The sequence below is a fragment of the Hemitrygon akajei genome, chromosome 8, assembly GCF_048418815.1.
Source record: "Hemitrygon akajei chromosome 8, sHemAka1.3, whole genome shotgun sequence".
In the NCBI taxonomy this organism is placed as follows: Eukaryota; Metazoa; Chordata; class Chondrichthyes; order Myliobatiformes; family Dasyatidae; genus Hemitrygon; species Hemitrygon akajei.
Window position 1 is genome coordinate 152,855,925 of NC_133131.1, and position 18,379 is coordinate 152,874,303.

At 42.7% G+C, this 18,379-nt stretch overlaps 1 protein-coding gene across 3 annotated transcripts in view; it reads left to right on the forward strand.

The window, feature by feature from the left end:
• LOC140732348 (vasoactive intestinal polypeptide receptor 2-like) overlaps positions 1–18,379 on the forward strand; it is a 152,019-nt gene that overhangs the window by 44,884 nt on the left and 88,756 nt on the right. For all 3 annotated transcript variants that reach the window (XM_073054860.1, XM_073054862.1, XM_073054859.1), the window contains one exon: positions 12,826–12,935. In XM_073054860.1, the coding sequence (XP_072910961.1) occupies positions 12,826–12,935 (110 nt within the window). The remainder of the gene's footprint in view (positions 1–12,825; positions 12,936–18,379) is intronic.

Consider the following 18,379-nt stretch of genomic DNA (forward strand, 5'->3'; position numbering starts at 1 on the left):
TACAGTCTTTTATATATACAATATAAAGCACCTATAAAAAGTATTCGCACTCCTCCCCAGAAGTTTTCATGTTTTATTATTTTACAACATTGAATCACAGTGGATTTAATTAGGTTTTTGACACTGATCAACAGAAAAAGACTCTTCTGTGTCAAAGTGAAAACAGATCTCTACAAAGTGATCTAAATTCATTACAAATATAAAACACAAAATAATTGATTGCATAATTATTCACCCCCCCCCCCCTTTAATATGACACACCAAATCATGACTGGTGCAGCCAATTGGTTTTAGAAGTCACATGATTAGTTAAATGGAGATCTGTTTTTGGAGACCTGTGTGCACACAAATTGTTTCAGTCGATTGTAGTAAAAATAAATTTCTATCTGGAAGGCCCAACTGCTGGTGAGTCAGTATCCTTGCAAAAATTACATCATGCAGACAAAAGAACGCTCCAAGCAACTCCAAAGAAAAGTTCTTGAAAAGCACAAGTCAGGAGATGGATACAAGAAAATTTCCAAGTCACTGAATATCCCTTGGAGTACAGTTAAGTCAATCATCAACAAATGGAAAGAATATGGCACAACTTAAAATCTGCCTAGAGCAGGCTGTCCTCAAAAACTGAGTGGCCATGCAAGAAGAGGACTAGTGAGTGTGGCCACCAAGAGACCTATGACAGGAGGTACAAGCTTCAGTGACTAAGATGGGAAAGACTGCACATACAACTGTTGCCTGGATATTTCACCAGTCGCAGCTTTATGGGAGAGTGGCAAAGAGAAATCCACTGTCGAAAAAAACACATGAAATCTCAGCTAGAGTTCCCCTGAAGGCACGTAAGAGACTGAAGTCAGCTGGAAGAAGGTTCTAGAGTATGATGAAACCAAAATTGAGCCTTTTTGGCCATCAGACTAAATGCTATGTCCCTTACAGTCAGAAACAGGTGAATTGATCATAGGGAACAAGGACATGGCAGACCAGTTGAATAACTACTTTGGTTCTGTCTTCACTAAGGAGGACATAAATAATCTTCCAGAAATAGTAGGGGACCGAGGGTCTACTGAGATGGAGGAACTGAGGAAAATACATGTTAGTAGGGAAGTGGTGTTAGGTAAATTGAAGGGATTAAAGGCAGATAAATCCCTAGGGCCAGATGGTCTGCATCCCAGAGTGCTTAAGGAAGTAGCCCAAGAAATAGTGGATGCATTAGTGATAATTTTTCAAAACTCCTTAGATCTTGGATTAGTTCCTGAGGATTGGAGGGTGGCTAATGTAACCCCACTTTTTAAAAAAGGAGGGAGAGAGAAACCGGGGAATTATAGACCGGTGATCTGACATCGGTGGTGGGGAAAATGCTAGAGTCGGTTATCAAAGATGTGATAACAGCACATTTGGAAAGAGGTGAAATCATCGGACAAAGTCAGCATGGATTTGTGAAAGGAAAATCATGTCTGATGAATCTTATAGAATTTTTTGAAGATGTAACTAGTAGAGTGGATATGTTATGAACCCCATAACTGGGTCACTTACCAGCAAAGATAGCGAGGTCCGCTGAAATCTGATGGTACTATTTTTAAACGTTTTTATTTATAAAGGGGCACAAAAGTAAGGTTAATACAAACATTCAGATAACATACGTCATCAATACTCAATCTAAAGCGCGGGTATAGTAATAATCAACAATAAGAAGTAGCTCTATCGTTTGTCTAGGGGTAAAACTATTGTCCGATGGAAATATCAAAGTCTCTGGAGTTCATGCAGGCTTTTAGCCTTTCGGGGACCGCTGGGTCTCACATGTTGGAGAGAGAAAGTAAACTTGCCAGCCTTTTGGACTGAAATCGTTGAATCGGGAACGTGGGTTCCCCGTTGTCATTTCGAAGTCCTTTTCGGGGTTATCAGCCACTCGCTCCCCAGGCTAGGGGAACCGAATCACACGTGGCTCCCGAACGGCTTCCCGTCCTCACGGGAGCGATGAGCGATGGTGTCTCCTTCTGGTGCGTCGCTGGGGTACTGCCTCCTGCAGTCTCCTTTTTATCATGACTGGCAGAGTTGTAGATGTCACTCAAGGTAGAGTGATACAATCCCCACCCCACATTGCCCGAGGGTGTCCATGTCCCTGATAGCTGGCACGTAGTATAGAGTCGCAATTCACACAGGTGTCTCTAAGAAAAATGGTCAAATCCGTTGCATTGTCTCTCATTTCCTGGGTCCAAGACCCGAATTAATAGCGATCTTGCGATTCTTAGGAAGGAGGGGGCTGATATCATAATAGATAGGAGAGAGCCAGTGGATGTGGTATATTTAGATTTTCAAAAGGCTTTTGACAAGGTCCCACACAGGAGATTAGTGTGCAAACTTAAAGCACACGGTATTGGGGGTATGGTATTGATGTGGATAGAGAATTGGTTGGCAGACAGGAAGCAAAGAGTGGGAGTAAACAGGACCTTTTCAGAATGGCAGGCAGTGACTAGTGGGGTACCGCAAGGCTCAGTGCTGGGACCCAGTTGTTTACAATATATATTAATGATTTAGACGAGGGAACTAAATGCAGCATCTCCAAGTTTGCAGATGACACAAAGCTGGGCAGTGGTGTTAGCTGTGAGGAGGATGCTAAGAGGATGCAGGGTGACTTGGATAGGTTAGGTGAGTGGGCAAATTCATGGCAGATGCAATTTAATGTGGATAAATGTGAGGTTATCCACTTTGGTTTCAAGAACAGGAAAACAGATTATTATCTGAACGGTGGCCGATTAGGAAAAGTGGAGGTGCAACGAGACCTGGGTGTCATTGTACACCAGTCATTGAAGGTGGACATGCAGGTACAGCAGGCGGTGAAAAAGGCAAATGGTATGTTGGCATTCATAGCAAAAGGATTTGAGTACAGGAGCAGGGAGGTTCTACCGCAGTTGTACAAGGCTTTGGTGAGACCGCACCTAGAGTATTGTGTGCAGTTTTGGTCCCCTAATCTGAGGAAAGACATTCTTGCCATAGAGGGAGTACAGAGAAGGTTCACCAGATTGAGTCCTGGGATGGCAGGACTTTCATGTGAAGAAAGACTGGATCGACTAGGCTTATACTCACTGGAATTTAGAAGATTGAGGGGGGATCTTATTGAAACATATAAAATTCTAAAGGGATTGGACAGGCTAGATGCAGGAAGATTGTTTCCGATGTTGGGGAAGTCCAGAACGAGGGGGTCACAGTTTAAGGATAAAGAGGAAGCCTTTTAGGACCGAGATAAGGAAAAACTTCTTCACACAGAGAGTGGTGAATCTGTGGAATTCTCTGCCACAGGAAACAGTTGAGGCTGGTTCATTGGCTATATTTAAAAGGAAGTTAGATATGGCCCTTGTGGCTAAAAGGATTAGGGGGTATGGAGAGAAAGCAGGTACAGGGTTTTGAGTTGGATGATCAGCCATGATCATACTGAATGGCAGTGCAGGCTCGAAGGGCCGAATGGCCTACTCCTGCACCTATTTTCTATGTTTCTATGTTTCTATGTTTGGCATAAGCCAAACACCGCACATCATCAAAAAAACACCTTTCCATTGTGAAGCATGGTGGTGGCTGCATCATGCTGTGCGGATGGTTCACTGCAGCAGGTCCTGGAAGGCTTGTGAAGATAGAGAGTAAAATGAATGTAGCACAATACAGGGAAATCCTGGAGGAAGCATGATGCAGTCTGCAAGAGAACTGCAACTTGGAAGAAGATTTGTTTTCCAGCAAGACAGTGACACCAAGCACAAACCAAAGTTACACAGGAATGGCTTAAAAACAACAAAGCTTGAGAATGACAGAGCTTGAGCTGTTTTGTAAAGAAGAATGGGGGGAAATTGCAGTGTCCAGATATGCAAAGCTGATAGGGACATATCCACTCAGACTCGAGGCTGTAATTGCTGCCAAAGGTGTATCTACTAAATACTGACTTGAAAGGGGTGAGTACTTGTGCAATCAATTATTACTTGTTTAATAAATGTAATTAAGTTAGATCAGTTTGTAGAGATCTGTTTTCACTTTTTCTGTTGAACTGTGTCAAAAAAGCCAAATTAAATCCACTGTCATTCAATGTTGTAAAACAATAAAACATGGAAACTTCCAAGGGAGGTGAATACTTTTTATAGGCACTGTATACATATAGAAGTGTGTGTGTGTGTGTGTGTGTGTGTGTGTGTGTGTGTGTGTGTGTGTGTGTGTGTGTGTGTGTGTGTGTGTGTGTGTGTGTGTGTGTGTGTGTGTGTGTGTGTGTGTGTGTGTGTGTGTGTGTGTATTTATTTCCCTTCTCTTTTGACTACTTATTTAAATAAGAGGGGAAACAAATACTGAGGTCATTTTTATGGGTTCATTGTCCATTTAGAAATCTGATGGTGGAGGGGAAGAAGCTGTTCCTGAAACATTGAGTGTGTCTCTTTAGGTTCCTATACCTCTTCTTTGATGGCAGCAACAAGAAGAGAGCATGTCCTGGGTGATGGGGGTCCTTATTGATGATGCATGCTACCTTTTTGAAGCATCACCTTTTGAAGGGGTCCAGGATGCTGGGGAGGCAATTGCCCATGATGGAACTGGCTGAGTTTATAACTTCCCGTACCTTTTGCCAATCCTGTGCAGTGGCCCCTCCATACCATACGGTGATGCAACCAGTTAGAAAGCTGCCCATCGTACATCTGTAGAAATTTGCGAGTGTCTCCTCAAAGTCCTAATGAAATATAGCCTTTGTAATTGCTTCAATGTGTTGGGCCCAGAATTGATCGTCACAGATGTTGACAGCCAGGAGCTTGAAACTGCTCATCCTTTCCACTTCTGATCACTCAAAGAACACTGGTGTGTGTTCCCTTGACTTTTCCTTCCTGAAGTCCACAATCAATTCAATGTGTTAATGATGTTGAGTGCACAGTTATTACCGCGACACCACCCAACCAGCTGATCTATCTTGTTCTTGTATGCCTCCTGGTCACCATCTGAAATTCTGCCTATAATAGTTGTGTGGACAACATATTCATAGATGGCATTTGAGCTGCGTCTAAGCACACAGTTGTGGGTGTAGAAAGAGTAGAACAGTTGGCTAAGCACATATCCTTGAGGTGCACTAATATTGATTGTCAAGAAGGAGATGTTATTTCTGATCCCAAGTTTTGCAGCTTGTTGTTTAGAACTGAAGGTATGGTTGTGTTGAAAACTGAGCTACAGTCAATAAACAGCAGCCCGACATATTACTGTTGTCCAGGTGATCCAAGACCAAGTAGAGAGCCAGTGAGTTTGTGTCCGCTGTTGATCTATTATGGCAATATGGAAATTGCAGTGAGTCCAGGTACTTGCTTAGGCTCGAGTTGAATCTATCCATGACCAACCTCTCAGAGCACTTGATCACAGTGGACCTGAATGGCACTGAGCTACCTTTCTTGTGCACTGGTATGATCGTTAAGTAGGTGGGAACCTCCAACTGTAGAAGTGAGAAATTGAAAATGTCCTTGAACAGTACAGCACAGGTTTTCTGAGCCCTACCAGGCACACCATCAGGGCCTGATGCCTTGTGATGGTTAACCTTCTTGAAAGATGTTCTGACATTCTCTGAGACAGAGATCACAGGGTCACCAAATGCTACAGGGATGTCCATTGTGTTCTCGAAGGCACACACTCATCTATAAAGCTCTTGGAGATAACTGTGGAGTATTCATTCAGACTTGAAGATAAATCCATAAATATTGTTCTGTTGTCCAGTCCACCAACTCTAAGCAGTCCTGGAAGTACTCCTCTGCCTCTCTTTACCATAGCTTCTTGTTCTTCATCACTGGTCCTACAGTCTTTAGTCTCTGCCTATATGCTGGAAATAGAAGCACAGCTGATGACTTTCAAAGTTGTGGGTGTGAGATGGTATGGTAAGTGTTCTTGATGGTGGTATAAGAGTGGTCAAGTGTGTTGGCTCCTCTGGTTCCACAGGTGATATGTTGGCTGTAGTTGTTCACTCCTTCAAGCTGGCCTGGCTGAAATCTGCCACAATGATAGAGAAGGCATCAGGGTGCCCTGCTTCATGCCTGCTGATTACATTGCTCAGCTCCTCCAGTGGGTGCCTGAGGTGGGATATACACCGCTACCAGAATGATAGCAGAAAATTCCCTGGGTGGATAAAATGGATGATGTTTGACTGCAAGATGTTCCAGGTCATATGAACAGGGCTGAACCTCCACGTTTGTGCATCATGATGAGTATACTCAACCTCCTCTGCCTTTAAAAGACTGAGCTGTCCTGTCTTTGCAGAGAATAGTGAAGCCATCGACTGCATCCAAATTGCTGGGGGTGGAGGTCAGCCAGGTTTCCATAAGACCATAAGACACAGGAAGAGAATTAGGCCATTCTGCTCCTCAAGTCTGGTCTGATATTTCATCTTGATTGATTTAGCATCCCTTTCAACCCTGTTCTCCTGTGCTCTTCTCCCCATAACCTTTGATGCCCTGACTAAACAAGAACCTATCAACCTGTGCTTTAAACATACTAAATCACTTGGCCTCCAAAGCATTCCATGATAGTGAATTCCACGGATTCACCACCTTCTGATGAAAGAAATTTCTTCTCACCTGTGTCCTAAATGTATGTCTTTCTATTCTGAGGCTGTGCCCTCTGGTCCTAGACTCACCCAATACAGGAAACATCTTCTCCACATCCACTCTGCCTAGACATTTCAATATTTGATAGGTTTCAATGAAATCCCCCTTCCTCCTTCTAAACTTCAGCAAGTACAGGCCAAAAGCCATCAAACACTCCTCATATATAAACCCACACAAAATGCTGGAGAAGCTCAGCAGACTTGGTAGCATCTATAGAAAAAAGTATAGTCGACATCTTGGGCAGAAACCGGTCAGCAGGACTAGGCCCGAAAATTTTGAAGGCTTGAAACATGGACTGTACTTTTTTCCATAGACCCTGGCTGGCCTGCTGAGTTCCTCCAGCATTTTGTGTGTGTTGCTTGGAATTCCAGCATCTGCAGGTTTTCTCTTGTTTGTCAAATGTAAAACCTTTCATTTCCTGAATCATTCCTGTGAACTTTGCTGGACTGTCTCCAGTGTCAGCACATCTTAGATAAGGGGCCCAAAACTGCTCACAATGCCCAAGTGTTGTCTGACCAATGCCTTATAAAGCCTCAGCATCACGTCCTTGCTCTTATATTCTAGTCCTCCGAAAATGAACACTAATATTTGCCTTCCTTAAAACAGACTCAACCTACAAGTTAATCTTTAGAGAATCCTGCACAACGGACTCCCAAGTCCCTTTGCACCTCTTTTAAAATTTTCTCCACTTTTATAAAATAGTCTAAGCCTTTATTTCTTCTACCAAAGTGTGTGACAATACACTTCACTACACTGTATACCATCTGCTACTTCTTTGCCCATTCTCCTAATCTGTCTTAAATCCTTCTATAGCCTCTCTACTTCCTCAAAACTGCTTGTCCCTCCACCTATCTTTGTATCATCCGCAAACATGGATACAAAGCCATCAATTCCATCATCCAAATCGTTGATATATAATGTGAAAATAAGTGGTCCCAATACCGACCCCTCTGGATATCCATTTCTCACCAACAGCCAACAAGAAATGGCCCCTTTATTCTGATTATTTGCCTTCTGTAAATCAGCCAAACTTCCATCCATTATATATCTTTCCTGTAATACCATAGGCTCTTATCTTATTAAGCATTCTCATGTGTGGCACCATGCCAATGGCTTTCTGAAAATCAAAGTAAACAGCACACATTGACTCTCGCCTTTGCTATTCTGCCTGTTATTTCCCCCTCAAGGAACCCATTCTGGCTTTGGCACCTTTGATCATAAGATATAGGAGCCGAATTAGGCCACTTAGCCCATTGAGTCTGCTCCACCATTTCATCATGGCTGATCCAATATTCCTCTCAGACCCAGTCTCCTGCTTTCTCCCCATATCCCTTCATGCCTTGACCAATCAAGCATCCATCAATCTCTACCTTAAATATACATAAAGATTCGGCCTCCACAGCTGCCTGTGGCAAAGAATTCCACAGATTCATCAGCCTCCGGCTAAAGAAATTCCTCCTCATCTCTGTTCTAATAGAACGGCCCTCTATTCTGACGCTGTGTCCTCTGGTCTTAGAGTCTCCCACCGTAGGAACCATCCTCTCGACATCCACTCTATCAAGGCCTTTCACTATTTGATAGGTTTCAATGAGGTCACCCCTCATTATTTTGAATTCTAGTGAATTCAGGCCCAGAGCCATCAGACGCTCTTCATATGACAAGCCGTTTAATCCTGGAATCATTTTTGTGAACCTCCTTTGAACCCTCTCTAGTTTCAGCACATCCTTTCCAAGATAAGATGCCCAAACCTGCTCACAATACTCCAAGTGAGACCTCACCAGTGCTGTATAAAGTTTCAACATTACAAGCTTACTTTTATATTCTAGTCCCCTTAAAATGAATGCTAACATTGCATTTGCCTTGCTCACGACAGACTCAACCTGCAAATTAACCTTTCAGGGAATCCTGCACAAAGACACCCAAATCCCTTTTCATTTCATTGAATCATAGAAATCTACAGCACATTACAGGCCCTTCGGCCCACAATGTTGTGCTGACCATGTAACCTCCTCTAGAAACTGCCTAGAATTACCCTACTATCTAGCCCTCTATTTTTCTAAGTTCCATGCACCTATCTAAGAGTATTGTATCCACCTCTACCACTGTTGCTGGCAGTGCATTCCACACACCCTCCACTGTCTGTGTAAACAAAATTACCTCTGACATCCCCCTTGTACCTACTTTCAAGCACCACAAAACTATACCCCCTCATGTTAGCTATTTCAGCCCTGGAAAAAAGCCTCTGGCTATCCACATGATCAATGCCTCTCATCATCTAATGTGACCTATCAGGTCACATCTCATCCTCCTTCGCTCTAAGGAGAAAAGGTCAAGTTCACACAACTTATTCTCATAAGGCACGCTCTCCAATCCAGGCAACATCCTTGTAAATCTCCTCTGCACTCTCTCTGTAGTATCCACGTCCTTCCTGTAGTGAGGTGACCAGAACTGAGCACAGTACTCCAAGTGGGGTCAAACTATGGTCTTATATAGCTGTAACATTACCTCACAGCTCTTGAACTCAATGCCATGCTTGATGAAGGCCAACACACCATACGCCTTCTTAACAACACTGTCAACCTGTGCAGCAGCTTTGAGTGTCCTATCGACACGGACACCAAGATCTCTCTGACCCTCCACACTGCCAAGAGTCTTACCATTAATATTATATTCTGTCTTCAAATTTGACCTACCAAAATGAACCACATCTGGCTTGAAGTCCACCTGTCACTTTTCAGCATCCTATCGATGTCCTGCTGTAACCTCTGATGATCTTCAAGATTATCCACAACACCCCCAACTTTTTGTCTCAATTGTTTGTATTTACTCTCCATTTAGAAAATAGTCAACTGTTTAATTGTTTCTACCAAAGTGCATGACCATACACTTCCCAACACAATATTCCATCTGCCATTTCATTGCCCATTCTCCAAATCTGTCTGAATCCTTCTGTAGCCTCTCTACTTCCTCAAAACTGCTAGCCCCTCTACTTATCTTCATATCCTCTGCAAACTTTGCGACAAAGCCATCAATTCCATCAACCGAATTATTAACATATAACGTAAAAGAATCAGTCCCAACACAGAACCCTATGGAACACACTCGTCTATCCTGCTTGTAACTTCTTCAAAGCATTCCAACAGATTTTTCAGTCAAGATTTTCCCTTGAGGAAACCGTGCTGACTACAGCCTATTTTATCATGTGCCTCCAAATACCCTGAAACCTCATCCTTAATAATTGACTCTAGCACCTTCCCAACCACTGAGGTCAGACTAACTGGCCTATAGTTTCCTTTCTTCTGCCGCTCTCCCTTCTTGAAGATTGGAGTGACATTTGCAATTTTCCTGTCCTCTGGAACCATTCCAGAATCTAATAATTCTTGAAAAATCATTACTAATATCACCATAGTCTCTTCAGCTAACTCATTCAGGCGACTTATCTACTGTATCTTCAGATCTTTCAGTTTTCCAAGTACCTTCTCCTTACTAACAGCAATTACACTCACCTCCGCTCACTGACATCCTTGAATTTCTGGCGTACTGCTAGAGTCTTCTACAGTGAAGACTTATGCAAAATACTGATTAAGTTTGTCAGGCGTATCTTTGTCCTCCATTACAACCTCTCCAGCATCATTTCCAGTTGTCCAATATCCACTCACATCTCTCTTTTACTCTTTATATATTTCAGATATATATATTTGTATCCTCTTTTATATTATTGGCTAGCTTACCTTCATATTTTCTCTTATGTTTTTTTATGTAACTCACATCAGGGTCTAATAACCATAAAGCAGAATGCACAGCCATCCCTGAAGTCCCTCTGGTAAAGCAATCCTGTTCTGAGGCCTTCAGTTTTATTTTTCAAGGACTGTACATCCACCAGCATGATAGTCAGGATTGAAAGTGTAAAGCCTCTACTTTACACTTGGACTAGGCGGACTGCACGCCAGAGTTCTGAAAGAGGTAGATAAAGAGATTGTGGAAGTATTAGTTATGATCTTGCAAGAATCACTAGATTCTGGAATGGTTCCGGAGGACTGGAACATTGCAAATGTCCCTCCACTCTTTAAGAAGGGAGGGAAGCAGAAGAAAGGAAATTATAGGCCAGTTAACCTAATGTTAATGGTGGGGAAGATTTTAGAGTCCATTATTAAGGATGAGATTTTTGGGTACTTGAAGGCACGTGATAAAGTAGGCCGAAGTCAGCATGGTTTCCTTTAAGGGGAAGATCTTGCCTGAGGAAATGACATGCAGGAAAGACGAAGAAGAATGAGTGGAAAAATACCCTTGTATTTTCAGAAGGCCTCTGACAAGGTACCAGACCTGAGGTTGCTTAACAAGTTAAGAGCCCGTGGTTTTACAGGAAAGATACAAACGTGGCAAGAAGATGGGCTAACTAAGCAAAGGGCACAGAGTGGGAATAAAGGGGGCCCTTTCTGGTTGTCTGGCGCTGGTGTTCTGCAGGGGTCAGTCTTAGGACTGCTTCTTTTTATATTGTACGTCAGTGATTTGGATGAAGGAACAGATAGTTTTGTGGCCAGGTTTGTGGATGATATGGAGATAGGTGGAGATAATGGTGAAGATGGGTGGAGTCAGCAGAAGGAGTTAGATAGATTGGGAGAATGGGCAAAGAAATGGCAGATAGAATATAGTGCAGGGAAATGTATGGTCTTGCACTTTGATAGAAGGAATAAAGGCATGGGGAGAAATGGGGAGAAAATTCAGAAACCAGAGGTGCAAAGGGACTTGGAAGTCCTTGGGCAGGATTCCTTAAAGGTTAATTTGAAAGTTGAATCAGTGGTAAGGAAGGCAAATGCAATATTGGCATTCATTTTGAGAGAACTAGGATATTAAAGCAAGGATATAATGCTGAGGCTTTATAAGGCATTGGTCATTATTATATTTGGAGTATTGTGAGCAATTTTGGGCCCCTTTACTAAGAAAGGTGTGTTGGCATTGCAGAAGGTCCAGAGGAAGTTCATAATAATGATTCTAGAAATGAAAGAGTTAAGACATGAAGAGTGTTTGATGCCTCTGGGCCTTTATCCACTGGATTTTAGAAGAATGAGGTGGATCCCATTGAACCTATTCAATATTAAAAATACCTACATGGAGTGGATATGGAGTGGATGTTTCCTATTGTGGAGGTGTGTAGGACCATAGGGCACAGCCTCAGAATGGAGGGGCATCCCTTAAGAACAGAGATGAGGAGGAACTCCTTTAGACAAGGGGTGGTAAATCTGTGCAATTCATTACCACAGACGCCTGTGGAGGCCAACCCATTGGATATGTTTATAGCAGATGTTGGGAAATTCTTGATTAGTCAGGGGCATCAAAGGTTATGGGGAGAAGGCAGGAGAATGGTACTGAGAGGGATAATAAATCAGCCACGATGGAGTGTAGGAGCTACTGGATGGGCCGAAAGGCTTAATTCTACTCTGCTCCTCTATCTATCTTGCCATTCTAGTCACCTTCTTTCCACAGTATCCACTTATGAGACTGCTTTCAAGGAGCTATGGACTGTTCCTCAAGATTCCTCCTCTGTTAAGGGTCCTGCCATTAACTGCATATTTTCCCCTGACATTTGACATCCAACACTTGCCCAGATTGAACTTCATCTGCCATTTTTCTGCTCATATCTGGCTACATCATTTGGCAACCCCCTACGCCATCCACAACTTCATGAATCGTTTAGTCATTTGCAAACTTAACCACCCACCTATCTATACTTTCATCTAACTCATTCATGTGTAACACAAACAAAAGTGGCTGTAGCACCATCGCTGCATAACAGCACAACTCATAAGCCAAATTAACACTCTTGTACTACTACTCTCTGCTGCAATGGAGTCGCAAGGTGCATCTGTATAATTTATTAAGAGGATAGACCAATACAAGATCGACTGCTGTATCTACATCAACTAAGCTTGAGATTATTTTGCACTTGCAATTATTTAACACTGAAACCAAAAGGTAATATTGTAGTAAATGACTCCTGGTCCGGAACATCATTCGATGGAAAGTCCTTTAAGAATCAGATTTAAAAATTTTGTGGAGGATCTTTACATACTTTTGCATGAAAATCATTTTCAAGTGCGAAGTTATTGCAATGTTTCAAAGAAAAAACTCTAAAATAAAATCTGAAGAAAATGTTCAATTTATTTACTCCACTTGGTATTGGTTCCAATCACCATGAACAGGAATAAATCCATTAATCTTTCTCTTCAAGGCAATGTAAGCAAGAAATGCATGGCTGACGGGTGGACAGATACATTTCCAAATTATGATGAAGCATGTGTATCATCCACCGAATATAACATCACTGAGAGAACTGAAAGGGTAAGCACACAAACCTATGTTTCTCACCTCCTTCGGTAGGCATCCATATCTGGACCTACCCCTCCATCAGCTTCTGTCTTTACTGCATCCCACTGTGGGATGAACTTTGTCCTCATTCACTCAAAGACTCTTTAAAGTTGTCCTTTTGTTTTGACAGAAAACAGAATAGAAATGTTACTTCCTATTTTCTTATTTCATAACTGTTTAACCAGCTCTGTGGGAAAAAAAATGAAACTAAAATAATGTCTCATCAAAACTGATATATCATCAGACTGATGAAGGGTCTTGGCCTGAAGCATCGACTGTTTATTCCTTTCGACAGATGTTGCCTGACCTGCTGAGCTCCTCCAGTATTTTGTATGTGTTACTGTAGATCAGGGATTCACAACCTAGGGTCCACAGACCCCACAATTAATTGGAGGGGTCCATTGCATAAAAAAAGATCTTGACTCCCTGATCTAGGTCATCACTCTGAAATTTTAATCCTGCTTCTCTTCACTAACCCGCTAAAAGCCTCCAGCATTCTTTTGATGTTTTTTTTTAAATTTTGGATTACCTGCATTTCTGTTTTTGTGTTTATTTCAGAGTTTGAGTTAAATATTTCAGTAAAACTAGGGTCTACCTTGAGTAACTGAAGTTCACAGAAAGGTAGAATGTGATTGGGAATGGCTCCAGTTTGAGCAGTTCATGTAAAGGCAGGTATTTGTTGTTTAATTCATAGCTAAAATGGTTGAGAAACAGATAAACAATTGAAGTGTATGGTGAAAGGGTCTCTGCCCAAAGCACTGACTGTTTATTCCTCTCCATAGATGCTGCCAGACCAGCTGAGTTCCTCCAGCACTTTGTGTATACACTAGAAATGGTTTTGTTACTTGGGAGAATGTGTTTGGTTGCTGGGGTTCCTTAGTTTACTACTGTTTTACATACAAATCAACTCCTAAGATTATAAATGGATATTAGTTGTATCAACAGTATTTCTCTATGCCTTACTAAACTGTTGTCTCTTGCCACAACAGGTACAAGGTAAAAGGCAAAAAAGTAACAGGTTTATGGATAGGAAAGGTTTAGAGAGATCTGGATAAAATTGAGGCAAATGGGATTAGCTTGGATGGGAATCTTCATCAATATGGGTCATTTGGACAAAGGGCCTGTTTCAATTCTGTATAACCTCTAATTACTACCTAATGTCCCTTGCTCCTGCAGTACTTGACATAGAAGCCTATCTTCCAGTGCATCAGACTGAGTGGCACAGCCAACACGTAGGCAGTGCATTTCAGAGTCTCCGGCTGAGAGATATCAACAAAAACTTTGACAGACTGTGACACCCCACCTTCACCTATGGTTTTCTGAATTTTCCAATGGTCAGCGATATTAAAACTTAATCAAATTGAAATAACTATTAAAAAACTAAAAGTTAGGCAAATGTTTTAAAACATAAAGTTTTGTCCAAAACACCATAAACATAAATCATTTAAAATATTAATGCAAAGCAAATCATTCAAAGAATATAACATTCATTTTGCTTTGGTTCCCAATTCACATTTAAAAATCCACATTGAGATCAATATGTTTGTGGACCCTGCACCAGATCTGACTTGGTCCACAGAACTGGTCAAGGTGCCTGCATTCAATAGGGCTGAGTCTTAACTCACTGTTTTTTACATAGCTAAACACCAATGGTTCTCTTTAGAAACATCGGTATTAACCAACCAATACCAGCCCAACCTACATCTGTACTGAAGTAAAATGAACAAAGTTAATTTTTATGAAAAAGAACATACTAAAACTTCTCAAATATCAGCAGCAACTGGTGAGTGAAACCCTTTCAAATCATGTGCCAACATTTTAATGCAGTTACAGTTTACAATCTTTTCTATAACATTTAAGGTTCATTTACTTATTATGTGTACATTGAAACATATAGTGAAATGTATCATTTGCGTTGACAATCCGAGGGTGTACTGGGAGCAGCCTGAAGGTGGTGTCACACATTCAGACACCAACATAGCCCACAATTTATTAAAGTTCAGTCAAAATTAAACCTGAATTAAGACATAATTAGATAGTCAGAGCCAAACCCCCAAATTAATCAAAACAATTAATGAAACATTAAGGCTGAAAAGCAAACAAAACTTCTTAAATTGCAATTTGCGGATGGATTTGTTGAACCTGTTGGTTTTTGTTTGTCACTGTTGTATGGTCTCTGTTACGCTAATCCCAGCATACAGGCCGCTCGCCAGGCGCTCCAGACCAGTTCAGAAGCAGGTGAAAACCTGGCCAGCAGGAGCCATCTCTGCTCTTCAAGACTGCTTTGAGCACACTGACTGGCACATGTTCAGGGAGGCTGCAACCGATGGTGACTCTACCAGTTTAGAGGAGTACACAGCATCAGTGACCAGCTACATCAGCAAGTGCATCGATGATGTCACTGTGTCCAAGACCATCACTACACGCACTAACCAGAAGCCATGGATGACAGCGGAGGTGCGTGCGCTGTTGAGGTCCCGCGACTCCGCCTTCAGAGCAAGCGATAAGGCAGCCCTAACAACAGCAAGGGCCAAACTGTCCTGGGCCATCAGAGGGACAAAGCGTGCACACACCCAGTGAATCCACAGCCACTTCCAGGACAGCGGCGACACACGGTGCATGTGGAAGGGCATTCAGGACATCACCAACTACAGGACAACATCACTTGACTGTGTGGGTGATGCCTCCCTCCCAGATGCACTGAATAACTTCTACACTCGTTTTGAGGTAGAAAATGATTTGGCAGCGAGGAAGTCCACCCCTCCTCCAAATGACCAGGTGCTGTGTCTCACTGTGGCCAATGTGAGAAGAACCCTGTGCAGGGTCAACCCATGGAAAGCTGCTGGACCAGACAATATTCCTGGTAGAGTGCTCGAAGGATGTGCAGACCAGCTAGCAGATGTTTTCACTGACATCTTCAGCATCTCCCTGAGCAGAGCCACCGTTCCAATGTGCTTCAAGGCCACCACCATCGTCCCCGTGCCGAAGAAGTCTTCAGTGTCCTGCCTCAATGACTACCGTCCCATTGCACTCACATCCGTCATCATGAAGTGTTTCCAGAGGCTCGTCATGAGGCATATCAAGACCCTGCTGCCTCCCTCACTGGACCCCCTGCAGTTTGCGTACTGTCCCAACCGCTCAACAGATGACGCCATTGCCATCACCCTCCACCTGGCCCTAACCCACCTGGACAAAAAAGACACTTATGTTCGAATGCTGTTCATAGACTTCAGTTCAGCATTCAACACAATCATCCCTCAGAAACTGATTGGAAAGCTGAGCCTACTGGGCCTGAACACCTCCCTCTGCAACTGGATCCTAGACTTCCTGACTGGGAGACCTCAGTCAGTCCGGATCGGGAGCAGCATCTCCAACACCATCACACTGAGCATGGGGGCCCCCCAGGGCTGTGTGCTCAGTCCACTGCTGTTCACTCTGCTGACCCACGACTGTGCTGCAACACACAGCTCGAACCATATCATCAAGTTCGCCGATGACACGACCGTGGTGGGTCTCATCAGCAACAACAATGAGTCAGCTTACAGAGAGGAGGTGCAGCGGCTAACGGACTGGTGCAAAGCCAACAACCTGTCTCTGAATGTGAACAAAACAAAAGAGATGGTTGTTGACTTCAGGAGGGCATGGAGAGACCACTCCCCGCTGAACATCGATGGCTCCTCGGTAGAGATTGTTAAGAACAAGATTGTTAAGATTCTTGGTGTTCACCTGGCGGAGAATCTCACTGGTCCCTCAACACCAGCTCCATAGCAAAGAAAGCCCAGTAGAGTCTCCACTTTCTGCAGAAGCTGAGGAAAGTCCAACTCCCACCCCCCATCCTCATCACATTCTATAGGGGTTGTATTGAGAGCATCCTGAGCAGCTACATCACTGCCTGGTATGGAAATTGCACCATCTCGGATCGCAAGAGCCTGCAGCGGATAGTGAGGTCAGCTGAGAAGGTCATTGGGGTCTCTCTTCCCGCCATTACGGACATTTACAGTACACGCTGCATCTGCAAGGTGAACAGCATTATGAAGGACCCCACATACCCCTCATACAAACTCTTCTTCCTCCTGCCATCTGGGAAAAGGCACCGGAGCATTCGGGCTCTCACGACCAGACTATGTAACAGTTTCTTCCCCCAAGGTATCAGACTCCTCAAAACCCAGAGTCTGGACGGACACCAACTTACTGCCCTCTACTGTGCCTGTTGTCTTGTTTATTATTTATTGTAATGTCTGCACTGTTTTGTGCACTTTATGCAGTCCTGGGTGGGTCTGTAGTCTAGTGTAGTTTTTTTCTGTGTTGTTTTCATGTAGTTCAGTGTAGTTTTTGTACTGTTTCATGTAGCACCATGGTCCTGAAAAATGTCTTGTTTTTACTGTGTACTGTACCAGCAGTTATGGTCAAAATGACAATAAAAAGTGACTTGACTTGACTTGATAGTGCTTGGCCCAGAGCTGTCTTGAGAAGATGGTTGTGAGCCTTCTTCTTAAACCACTACTGTCTTCATGGTAACTTCTAGGGTTTCAGTGAGATTTTCTCTTGTACTTTTACACGCAAGAGAATATCCTGTAGATCTAGTCCACTCAATTTCTTCTCATAAGCACATCAGTCTTCCCTGGTAGTAGTCTAGTAAATCTTTAGCCCACTGCCCCCATAGCAAATATACACTTTCTTCGAAAATAAGCCCAAAACAGAACGATATTGCAGATGCAATCTCACCAATACCCTATATAGTTGCAGGAGGGTATCTTTACTTCTCTCCTTGATACCCTATTGCAATAAAGGCAGCATGATATTTGTCTTTCTAAACATTTGCAGCACCTTCATACTGGATTTCAGTAACTTGTATACAAGGATACATCGGTAAGTTTGATCCTAAAAATTACCTAATTTCTCACCATTTAGTATATACTTTCCCTTTTGCTTTGTGCACCAAAATGGATAACTTCACAATTTCCACATAATATTGCACTTTCTCGCCTATTGCTCATCTTGTCCACATCCTCTTGAAGCTTCTTTACATCCACTGTAGTATATTTCTTTCCTTCAGGAAGGGTGACCATGCGAGTCCCAGTACCCTGATTATAGGAGCACAAAGGCTCTGTCATAGATCTAGAGGCCGGGGCTACGGCTTTAACGTTTGACAAAATCCTGTTGCTTAAATTGAATTAAACTTGACTCTGGAATTAGGAGCTAGTGTTGTTAGAGGTGAACGTGAAACTAATAGTTGGTTGCAGAAACACCTCATTCACCAACATCTTTCAGGAAGGTGATCTTTCATTATCAGAGAATTTGCCCTATTTGCCATTACAAAGCCGTAATTATGGCAGACTCTGAAATGGCCTGAATTTCAGAATAAGACATTTAGGACTGAAATGAGGAGAAATGTCTTTTTGTGGAGATTGGTGAAA